The sequence below is a fragment of the Tigriopus californicus genome, chromosome 4, assembly GCF_007210705.1.
Source record: "Tigriopus californicus strain San Diego chromosome 4, Tcal_SD_v2.1, whole genome shotgun sequence".
NCBI lineage: Eukaryota > Metazoa > Arthropoda > Copepoda > Harpacticoida > Harpacticidae > Tigriopus > Tigriopus californicus.
In genome coordinates, this window is record NC_081443.1 from 12,012,463 (window position 1) to 12,024,620 (window position 12,158).

At 41.5% G+C, this 12,158-nt stretch overlaps 1 protein-coding gene across 2 annotated transcripts; it reads right to left on the minus strand.

Annotated features, from left to right (window-relative positions):
• Window positions 1-5,226: 5,226 nt before the first annotated feature.
• Window positions 5,227-6,914, minus strand: LOC131879270 (hemagglutinin/amebocyte aggregation factor-like). Of its 2 annotated transcripts, none has more exons than XM_059225544.1 (4): window positions 6,847-6,914; window positions 5,728-5,853; window positions 5,435-5,649; window positions 5,227-5,368 (listed from the first exon to the last, which is right to left on the minus strand). In XM_059225544.1, exons 1-4 carry the CDS (start codon window positions 6,892-6,894, stop codon window positions 5,323-5,325), a joined length of 435 nt encoding a protein of 144 aa, XP_059081527.1. In that variant the 5' UTR covers window positions 6,895-6,914; the 3' UTR covers window positions 5,227-5,322. The 2 variants fall into 2 exon arrangements, with proteins under 2 accessions (XP_059081527.1, XP_059081525.1); XM_059225542.1 differs by lacking the exon at window positions 6,847-6,914 and adding an exon at window positions 6,063-6,669.
• Window positions 6,915-12,158: the final 5,244 nt, after the last annotated feature.

Sequence of the window (12,158 nt, forward strand, 5' to 3'; positions counted from 1 at the left end):
GCATTGTCTAAAACAGATGAATGGAAGGCGATTTTCTTGGCATTTCCAAAAACCAACAGAGCTTGAGAACAGGTCGTCAAAACAATTCTTAAGAAAATCCCAATAGAACCATTCCGGCAAAAAATTGTCAACCCTTTTAAATTCACACAACCATTCCATAAAGACTCTAAGGGTAAAAAGTTGTAATCACCAACAACGAGAAAACTTCAAAACAAGGTTTGTAAAACGTTGGCAAATGACTTTTAGCATTTTGTACGTAGAAGAGGAAAAGAAAACGTGATAGGTCAATGTAAACGAATTATTACAATTGAAAATTCAATGAAATTGCACAAGTTTCAAGCAAAAAGTAGTTGCAATTGTAATTGGTAACATTTCAAACCCATGTTCTCGTAATTGCACCTAATTACATTTATAGAGTAATTGACACAAGTCTGTCACTGGCTTCGATTGAAAGAATCTCGCTTATTGTGTTGTAAATGTAGCGTATAAGTGTTGCATTCTTTCCATGAGACTTTTTAATAGGAACTCCAACTCCATCCTTAGTTTTGAACAAGACCAAAGGACCAAAAAGGCTGAAATTGTGTCCTTGAAATGATTCTTTGTTCTTTTTTTACACAAAGCTCGCTCACATGAATACCAAAAAGGACCTTCAAAGGATTTATTTAAACTACTTTCGAAACCATGAAGTCGGCTAAAATAAAACATATAAACCAATAAACACTTCATAGTTCATGAAGTGGTAAAAACATAGAATTGGGTTTTTGACCCCCAACTCTTTTAATCAATACAAATAGCAATCTCGGCTCCGTTGCCGTTCACTGTGTTGTCGGCGGCTAATCGAATGCGAAGTGCATTGCTAGAGAAATTGCGGATCTTGTCTTCTGCAATCGTGCCACAATATTCAAGGCATTTGTACCCGAATTTCGGTCATCGGAGTCACTATTGTCGTTTTGTTGTTGTTCATCGTTCACACCCACAACTAATACATAATCCAAGCAATCTCCACCACTGTTCGGTTCTTGGAACTGGAAATCTTTTTCTTTAACGGTCACTGTTCCACTTACAGTAGCCCCAAACTGAAATGACATAATTAAATTAGAAGCGAAAGAGAAAAACAATGAATATATGAGCGTAAAATTATTAAGGGAATGCAATTTCATGTACTCTCCATCTGCACAGAGTTTCAAAATGGTCTGAAAATGTGAGTGTATTTTGATCTATGCATTTATTATCAATCTTTTCACACAGAGACCATTATTCTGAGCCCAATACATTGGCAGGAATTGAATTGCAATTGACCGAAAAAAATCTTCAAATTGAAGTGGTTTGAATTGGTGTTTCCAATTTGAAGAGCTCGTCAAAGTAGTCCAATAACAAAAATCTACGGGACATCTGTACAACAAAGACATAACAAATCATCATTTTCAACGTTCGCCCAATTTCTATTTAGTCATTATCCTATACGCTCAAATCTAACAACCATTCTTAAAAGCTATGTGTGCAGGCAAAGACTTTGAAGCAAGAACAAAGTACCTGAATGATGTAATCGCAAAAGCATCGAAAAGTAGATCCTGAATTATTCGGATATCCGTTCATGTTGAATCCAGTGGTTTGGAAAATATAACATCCACTCGGATTGTGCTAGAAAATGTTAAAATATTCATCGCCACTTCTGAGACATTTTGGCATATTGATCATCGTTTCCATTATTCCGGAACCCTCATCGAATTCCAAACGATCATTCATTTCGCTGACGGAGACTGAAAAAATGTTTAAGAAAAAGACAAAGAAAAGTAAAAAAATCGGTCATTGATCTTTAGTTCCATGAAAATTGACGGATACACTTCATTCTTCTTTTGTGATTCCAACGCTTTTCGCCTTTAATAATCATCAATTAAGTATCCATGATGTCTAAAAACAGGCACAAAGTTGTGAATAAACTTGAGCACAAATCGGTTCCCTGTCACGTTTCTTCTGATTCTTTATGTTTTTAAAAAGGCTAGCTAGCTGGTCAGCCAAGAGTAGGTCATCGTAGTCGACCGACTCTTATCTCTTCTCCTCTGTTGGTAGCCCCAACCTAGCGAAATCACCTATTCTCTTCTTCTTGTTAATGTTTGTCCCCAGGGAGTACGTTCCTCCTTGATTTCCACCTAGCACGTGTGGTATTTACTAGCTCTACAGCTGGTTCTCATTCACGCGCGCCTTTTCTCTCTTTGGCTCTCTTGGCTTTGTCTTCTTCTTCTACTTTTTCATCTTTTATTTTCCTCTCGCTCATTTCTAACGGTTTTTTTCTCTTGAAACTGAAGGAAGCCTCCAGAATATTTTTCCATATTTTTGTTCAGGTCTCCAGTATTTCCAATTAGGATCCCTCAAATAGTCTTGCTTTCAATAACCATGGAAGCTTTGTTGACGGGACTTTCTGAAGGGGCTAGGAACTGTCTTGAGCTGGTTTTGGATGGGAAAACTCCGTCCTCCATTAATAAGCCGTTCATTATGGAAGCTTTAATAGCCTGGGTTGGTCACACCCAGCCGCTACTTGACTGTGGGATGAGCCAGTCAAGTGTAGGCAAAAGGGACACAGGCACTGACACTCTTGATCTGATTCAAACGCCCCTTGTAGTCAAAGAGATTATAGAGGTCAAAGAGAGCATAGTAGAGAATTCTCTCGAAATTTGCGATGTCCATAAACGACAGAGATGCAAAAAGGCAGGGAAAGGGTGTAAATTGGCTCACTCAGAATGGTATCCCAAGCTTAGAGAGTTTGGCCTTCTCAAGTTCCATGAGAAGGGATGCTCCAAACTGTTATATTCTAGTCACCAATACCAATTTCCATTATGCTTTACTCATGCTCTCACCATCACACTTGTCATAGTCATTTTCCCTCTGTATAAATGCCTCCACTTACGAACAATAAATATCTAGTCAACAGCCACTATCCGGTAATCATACACAAACAAGGATGTAGCTATTTCCACCCATTTATGTGCATGAGATCATTGAGGCACAAGGTATGCCTCAATTTCAAATGCACAAAGGCCCATTTCAGGGCTCCGCTTCAGAAGCTTGGTACTTGTAATGTCAGTGTCTCTTCTTATGCTGATGATACAAAATTGGTAGTTGGTAGGAATGGTCAGGATTCCAGTTGACTGGCAGAGGTCCAAGACCAAATCTACTCCTGGGTTTCTGCGAGTAACATGACACTGAATGGAATGAAATTCCGCTCAATGACCTTTGGGTCGACGCCATTAGACACTCCACTATTAGATGATGAAGGTACGGACATTGAGCAGGTCTCATCCATGAAGGATTTAGGCGTAGTCCTCCAAGATAATGGAAAGTTCGATGAGCATATCCAGTTGAAAGTTGGTATGGCTTTTCAAACATGTGGTTGGATATATCGCACATTTAAGTCCAGAGATAGTATCACGATGTCGATTGTTCGATTGTCGATTGAAGTCGATTGTTCAGCCGCATCTTGAATATGCCTCTCCCATTTGGGCTCCAATTAATTCAGCAGGTTTGCAAAAGCTCGAGCAGGTTCAAAGATGTTTTACTAGGAACATTGAGGATATGAGAGAGCTCTCATACTGGGAGAGGTTAGAAAGGTTGGGATTGTACAGTATTCAGAGAAGGTGCGAAAGGTTGGGATTGTACAGTATTCAGAGAAGGTACGAAAGGTATCTGATATTGTACGTTTTCAAAAGCATTCATGAGCTTTATCCCAACCCAGGTTTTAGGGTCAATTGTAGTGACCGTAGAGGCTTAACTTGCGTTTTTAGAGCACCTTCAAGCCCTCGAGAATCCAGGCTAGTTAAAACAATAAAGTCCACCTCTCTTCTTTCTCGGGCTCCTACATTGTTTAATTTGCTCCCTTAAAATATGCGTAGGTCGTATGGAGGCGTTAATCCAGTAGCAGGATTTAAGTCAGACTTGGACAAGTTTTTGACTAAAATTCCGGATCAACCTTACATTCAAGGATTAGCCAAATCAGCCAACTCCAATTCGTTGGTCGATCAAATAATATACAAAAAATAAAAGTCAAGTAAAATGAATAATCTTCTAGTCTTGTACTGCTGGGATTCCAATCCCGGTAGCGCTTAAGGAAGTCCGCAAAAAAAATTGAATGGAAGGTGAAGAATTCCAGATTGAGTTGTTATTTCTGTGTCAGTTACTCTACCTCCAACTTTCACACCCAATGGCAAGCTTCAAAGTCTGATGAGTAGGATTCATCGAGGATCCAAAGATCGCACGCGTGTCCGTCTCAAGAGGTATCAATCAAGGGGAAGGAAGGTTGTTGCTCTCTTGGTTGGTTACTTGGTCGGTGGGTCGAGCAATTGAACCAGATGGCCCTGGACACCCAACCAAGAGGTCGAAGAAACCACAGATGATGATGAAGAGAGAAAGCTTAGAAGACCAAAGAACTCATCTTCACTCGTATCCTCAAAATATTGCGCCCAACCTGGTTCTTACAGACTACAGAGCTCATCCAAAGAGATTGATTGACAGACGTCACTCATATGCTCATAACTTCACATGACAAATTCAAACGAGCCCAAAAAGAAAATAACAAATCCACCTACCATGTCATTGGCTCAAATGACCATGATCAATATATTTTCCCTTAGCCGATGTAAATGGTCCAATTGGAGAGAAACAATGAAAAACGTGAAAAGCTCTCTGAAACCACCAATTTATTAAGCACTACCACCATGAGTGCATAACATCAGGAGGTAACGCGTAGCTCTACAAAGCCTCGGTAGAAGATGTTCGATCTTGGTTTCAGCTTTCCGCTCCACTACTTGCGTACTCCATGCCTGACCCATAGACCAATGGAAGTTATGGACGGAGGGGATAAAGGTAACACAAAATGTCAAAAATATAAAATGAAAGCACCAAAGAGTTAACGAAATTAAGAGTAGTATATGAATTTGGTGAGTGAAGCTATGCTTTCGGAAATATCTTATGATTTATGGAATATCAATCACGCTTTGTCCGGAAAGATTTAGGTGTATTCCTCTAAACTAATGGAAAGTTTGAGGTTAATATCACTGCACTCCTTGCATGCACTAATACAACCTTAACATGGAGATTACGGTAATTGTTGGATTGGTTTACAATATTACTTGAATCGCTACCATATTTTCTCATTTTCAAAGGTGAGTAGCGCACCAAACGGCGTTTGTAACTGAGCCTCAAAACAAACCATCAACAAAATGCAAATGGAGGTTTATTACTTTCGGTTCATGGGTGTGATCTTCCACCAAAGTGACAATGAAAAATCATCCATTTCTAATCAAATTCAGAAACAGTTCAAGAGGATGTTCAACATGCGGTAATCTTGCAGGTTCGGAACTTCCAAACGCGATCTCTGAAAGTTGAAATATCGACGGAAATCTTAAAATACACATTAACGTTATCTTAAAAAAGGATATACTCATAATGGTTGCTATGAACGGAATCGGCTCCAGTCAAAAAATATCCAGGATCGACCAAATAAGACAATGGTCCGTCATATTCATTTGCTGGGGCGGATACGCCGCACTCTGAGTAACAAAGGTTGGGCTTGGTGCAGCACTTGAAGTTCCAGATGCGGTCTTCGTAGTTGTCGCTGTTAGTGGATTCAACACCAGTAACCACTCCATTATTGCACTGTGAATACAAGACATATTTAAAGTTTGTATGGACATTCCCTTCAATTGGTGGAATTCTCAATGCTGTGCCAATTACCTCAAAACTCAAGACCTCGTCGAATTGATTCATATCACCTGACCAAGAGCAAGATTCAAATTCGAATCCAGAAGGCTGGCATCTCCAGTCCCAAATTCTGTCTTCAAAATGGTCATCATGAAGACTCTGTCAAGGAAAGAAAGGCCGTCACTCAATGACGTGTATATTTATTTTTTTTATATCGCGAAGGCACGTCTTGCCGTGCCAATTAATGATGCGAAAGAATATCAACTGAGAGCACGATTCTATCCAAAAAAGCGTCTCAGAAATCACAATGGTGTTTTTGGGTGGATATTAGCTCTATTTCTGGGACCGTCATCCACGGACGACTTTACCTGGATCTCATATATGGAATCATTTGGAGGACATTCCTTCTTCAAAAAGCCATCGTGATCATTGTCACAAGCTGATGCCAGGGTAAGGAGGGTCAGAAACGACGTGATGGAAAGCAAACTCATTTTGCAATCGGGCACTTTACACAACAGCCAGCAAATGCTGGCTGTTGACTGGCATTTTCAGAAAGTAGTCCTTACTCTTTTATACTATATACTACTTATACAAAGCCTTGGAAAAAAGAGCAACATAATGATAAGGACGAACACGCTCAATCTCAAAGAATTGTTCTTAAATGCATTTGAATACAACAGTCAATCAAAGTAATGATCTTTACTTCTAGTGCCTTTGTGGCAATGACAAAACTTTCCAGTTCAAAGTCGAGAGATATGGATTGATCCAAAACGTGAACAAAAAACTTTGCTGAGTCTTCTCTCAAAAGATAATCCAAAAACTGCTGTAGATTGCCGAGACATTCTTGATTGATGTTCGACTTTTGTAAGCCGTGGCAACGTTCGGAGTATGTGCATCCATCCTATGGCCACTCTTTAAATTACAATCATGGTGTTCAGTTCACCCGCTCTTTGGGTCTGGATTTGGCAACAAAGGCGGAACTCATACGCAACCCAATTTTAAAAACCCCGACTAGATTGCTAGTTTGTTACTCGTTTTCCATCGCGAAATGATCATTGACACGAATGGAACTTAACAACGGTTTCCTATTCAAGAGAAAGGGAACATAGTAAGGAAAACATATTTGATTATAAAAGGCATATAGTAACTTACAAAATAGTTAAAACATGGTCGAGCTAATTGAGGCACATGCACACACATAAAATGATGAACTCACGCTTGTTCAGAGAGCAAGTTTTAGAAGTGTGGCCAAAATGGGTAAAGAAAAACAGCGAGATTCACACCGGCGCTTAAATGGTACTGATGGAAAATCCCAATTTAACAATCACACAAGCCTGCCCAATCTTAGATTAGCCCTATGTTGGTAACAACAATCACAAGGCGAAAAGCAATCTGACCAATCTTAGGAGTAAACAACTAGATCGGAAATTAGGATGTTTCTTCGTATTCCAAAAGAGTTTAAACACTTGTTATAATAAATTGTTTTCAATGCTCTGGCTCAGCTTTATGTTTAAACATAACTTTAAAAGCATGCAAGTCAATAAATCTAATAAGCATAGGATAAAATGAGTAAGCAACGTAATAAGATGGCACCTACTTTTGGGTGTAACTTTTGTTGACCATTACAAAGATAGAAACAAGGGTTCTGTATTCGCAAAGAGCTAATAAGAAAAGGATCTTTAGATTCTAAGCAAATCCTTCAATGTGACTTATTTTAACAATATTCAATTGCTCATTGCAACATATAATTAGCTGCTAATAACATCGGGGAAATTTTACTACTTCAATGAAAAGGGGGCTCGAACCAAAAAAAGAGAAACCCACATCCTCGAATTTCAACACCCTTGTAAGGAAACGGTCAAAACTAAAGATAAGTTTGAATACAAAAATATTGCAACTCCTTACGTCAATCACATTCCTCTATCGCCTAAAATTGTTCTTCATTCCCCCTACAGTACTAAAATGAACAGGAATTGTGTTTGAGCACTCAACAGTCTACATTTGATCGAGGATATCTGTCATTGTGAATTTGGTCTTTTTTTGTTATGTGTTATTGCCTGTTAGTCTGCTTTTCTAGTTCTTGACTACATTGATAGGCTAAAAATCAGTATTCTCGGTCTCGAGGGAATCATGTAATCCTCTAATATCTGTTTTTGTGATAAAACTTATTGAATGTGGTTTACACTCTGATTTTCCTTGTCCATCCCATTCAAAATTGACCAGTTTTAGCACAAAGATCCCTATAAAAGCAATTTGGATTTCACCTCTGGCCTTTGAATGTAAATAGGAATAAAGACAATGTGTAAAATGAGGGAATGTATTAACAAGGGAAAATGAAGGAAGCATTATTGAAAACATGAGAAAGTGGGGAAGATTAGATTTTGTTTATGTTTGCGTGAAGACAGATTAGCTTCCGGGCACACTCGTCGCCAATTCGATTCCGTTTCTTCGAAATAATTTGGCCAGCCGAAGAAAACACTCTCTCAGAGGGAAGGGAAATGGCAGGAATGGTTAGATACTTTTGGGCCAAGATGAAGATAAAGGGAATTTTTCTTGGCCAATCCTCACCCACCAATCGAACAGATCGGTATGCCTAGGCTGGCAAGGGAGGTAAAGGTAGGTATGAAGGTAAGTATGGACAATGTCCGGATAGGTTGCAGTATCCCTGGCTTCGTATTGAGCAACATCCTTGTCAAAGGCTCCCAGAGAGAAGATCGAGGTCGCTTGGCTGGATTTGGCTGGGATTGGGGGTTGATCTCGATTTGTGGGTGAATACAGGCCAACCAGCTCAGAAATTAAGATCTCTAAGGCTCCGTTTTTCAAGTGGATATCACGGAATCCATTAGCCTTGAACCGTGGATCCAAGAGAGTTGCTAGCGCTAATTCTTTAATTTTTTCCACTTCCCCAAATCGACGATTGAGGTTTCGAAGAACAGCTTGGGACAGGTCGTGTTTTATCAGTCCGGAAAGGGACTGCGCGGTGAAATTTTTGATCCAGTTGTGCTTTTTTCAACAGAAAGCTCCAAAGTGGCTTCATACAAGGGTTGAAGTACATCAACTGCTTCATGAAGGACCTTCCACGTTGTCGAGTCAACCACGCCAACCGTGGAGCTCATTCCAGGCTCCGGCAGGAGTTCTGAAACGGGTCCTTTCAGCTCCACTAGACGGTTCATCATTTCGAAAGTAGAATTCCATCGTGTTGAAATATCCTGGATCAATTTCTTAACCGTGGGGAAACCCTGATTACGTTGAATTTGTTCAAATCTTTCCAAGGTTGGCGTGCTTCGTTTGGTTAATTCAACCAGTCTTGAAGCAGTTTCCTTGGCCGCAGCTAAGGCTGGAGTTTCTCTCAAAGACACATTTGCCACCAGATTTAGCGTATGCGCATAGCAGGCCATTTGCTTGATATTAATGTTTTGCAAGGCCTTGACGATAATTGCCCCATTGTCCGTCACTCCCACCACAACTTTGGAAATGATTTCATTTCTAATCAGCACCGTTCTCATTTCTTCACCCAATCAATCAGCCGTATGACGTCCCCAAATCCGCAAGCAATCCAGAACAAAGCATTGTAAGGCTGATGCTTCGTGATCCCAAAAATGAATGGTGAGTGCCAAGAAGCCAGTGGTATTGGCGGAAGTCCACAAATCAGTGGTAAAACACACCCATTTGGCTTGAACAAGCTTTTGCCCCAATTTTCTTTCGACCTCTTCAAACATGGCTGGGATTAATGTCTTCGAAATAACATTTCTTGAGGGGAGCAAATACTTGGGGTTCATAACTTGGCAAAAATTCACGAAACCATCATCCTCCACAATCAAAATGGGCTGCATGTCATTCGAAATCATTTGGATCAGTGCTCGATCCAACTCAAGCTTCTTGGGGGATGTGGTTCCATACATTTCAGGGGTCCAGGCCGTCAACGTGTTTGATAATGCACTCATTTCATCTGTAACGAGATGCATTATTATATTATGGTATAAATTAGGTGATGTTAAAATTATGTTTCGCCAGTTTCAGTTCTAGTCAAGATTCTGTAAGAAACTTGGAACTCACCTTGGTGGTGCTGGAGCTCTACAGGATGCAGCTTCTTGAGATGTCGCCAAAGTGACGTTGTGCCGTGATTTGATACTTTGTATTGCACAAGGCAAAGTTAACACTTGGCCACGTCTTTCCCCACTTTCTCAAACACCTTCTATACTAAAGTAGTTGGCCGTATGGGACCAGCATGATGATTCTTTTGTACCGTTCGTCTGGGCTCAGAACCGAGCAAAGTGTCCTCTGAGGCACCCAACGGCACTGATTGCCACAGGATCCCCATCCTCATGGCTCAAAGGAGTTGGCCTAAGAGGGTCGACGCCACATTGGACATTGGATGCCGGGGGAAGGATTTCCTCTTCCTCCTCAACCTCCTTCATGTGCTCCGGAGACTCCACAGGGATTGGACGGTGGGCCATGCCCAGCCCATCAGTTTCGTTGCAGGCCATGGAAAGGGATGGTGCGGGATTACGGATGGGATCACTATGGGCACCCTGGCGGTGCCGATTTCCTCCTGATCGTCGTCCTCTTGACTCCTCTCTTCAAATCCAGCCGACAGTGGGGCTTGGGTCAGGAGAGGATGGGGAGAACAGGTACGGGGGCCAGGAGGTCAGGAGCGATCCTAACCTTGAATCGGAAGTGTGATGTTCCCACTTGGGCCACTTGGGCTACTTGGACCCGGCTCATCATCAGCATCCAGTGAATCAACAGCGGCTTTATCCTTTGAGACGGAAGCGAGGGGCTCGTGAGGTGCTCTTCTTCTCCCAACACGATCGTTAATGTCATTGGGGTAATCAACAAAACACTTGGCTGGATTTGGCTGGGATTGGGGGTTGATCTCGATTTGTGGGTGAATACAGGCCAACCAGCTCAGAAATTAAGATCTCTAAGGCTCCGTTTTTCAAGTGGATATCACGGAATCCATTAGCCTTGAACCGTGGATCCAAGAGAGTTGCTAGCGCTAATTCTTTAATTTTTTCCACTTCCCCAAATCGACGATTGAGGTTTCGAAGAACAGCTTGGGACAGGTTCGTGTTTATCAGTCCGGAAAGGGACTGCGCGGTGAAATTTTTGATCCAGTTGTGCTTGTTTTCAACAGAAGCTCCAAAGTGGCTTCATACAAGGGTTGAAGTACATCAACTGCTTCATGAAGGGCCTTCCACGTTGTCGAGTCAACCACGCCCAACCGTGGAGCTCATTCCAGGCTCCGGCAGGAGTTCTGAAACGGGTCCTTTCAGCTCCACTAGACGGTTCATCATTTCGAAAGTAGAATTCCATCGTTTTGAAAATCCTGGATCAATTTCTTAACCGTGGGGAAACCCTGATTACGTTGAATTTGTTCAAATCTTTCCAAGGTTGGCGTGCTTCGTTTGGTTAATTCAACCAGTCTTGAAGCAGTTTCCTTGGCCGCAGCTAAGGCTGGAGTTTCTCTCAAAGACACATTTGCCACCAGATTTAGCGTATGCGCATAGCAGGCCATTTGCTTGATATTAATGTTTTGCAAGGCCTTGACGATAATTGCCCCATTGTCCGTCACTCCCACCACAACTTTGAAATGATTTCATTTCTAATCAGCACCGTTCTCATTTCTTCACCCAATCGATCAGCCGTATGACGTCCCCAAATCCGCAAGCAATCCAGAACAAAGCATTGTAAGGCTGATGCTTCGTGATCCCAAAAATGAATGGTGAGTGCCAAGAAGCCAGTGGTATTGGCGGAAGTCCACAAAATCAGTGGTAAAACACACCCATTTGGCTTGAACAAGCTTTTGCCCCAATTTTCTTTCGACCTCTTCAAACATGGCTGGGATTAATGTCTTCGAAATAACATTTCTTGAGGGAGCAAATACTTGGGGTTCATGGCTTGGCAAAAATTCACGAAACCATCATCCTCCACAATCAAAATGGGCTGCATGTCATTCGAAATCATTTGGATCAGTGCTCGATCCAACTCAAGCTTCTTGGGGGATGTGGTTCCATACATTTCAGGGGTCCAGGCCGTCAACGTGTTTGATAATGCACTCATTTCATCTGTAACGAGATGCATTATTATATTATGGTATAAATTAGGTGATGTTAAAATTATGTTTCGCCAGTTTCAGTTCTAGTCAAGATTCTGTAAGAAACTTGGAACTCACCTTGGTGGTGCTGGAGGCTCTACAGGATGCAGCTTCTTGAGATGTCGCCAAAGTGACGTTGTGCCGTGATTTGATACTTTGTATTGCACAAGGCAAAGTTAACACTTGGCCACGTTTTCCCCACTTTCTCAAACACCTTCTATACTAAAGTAGTTGGCCGTATGGGACCAGCATGATGATTCTTTTGTACCGTTCGTCTGGGCTCAGAACCGAGCAAAGTGTCCTCTGAGGCACCCAACGGCACTGATTGCCACGGATCCCCATCCTCATGGCTCCAAAGATCTCTCCC

Excerpts from the sequence above, each read along its gene's own strand:
- LOC131879270 (XM_059225542.1), bottom strand. The coding sequence starts at position 6,185 with ATGAGTTTGCTTTCCATCACGTCGTTTCTGACCCTCCTTACCCTGGCA. Across the intron at positions 5,854-6,062 it reads ATTCCATATATGAGATCCAG|AGTCTTCATGATGACCATTT; the intron begins GTAAAGTCGTCC and ends TTTCCTTGACAG. Across the intron at positions 5,369-5,434 it reads GTTCATAGCAACCATTATGA|AGATCGCGTTTGGAAGTTCC; the intron begins GTATATCCTTTT and ends TTCAACTTTCAG.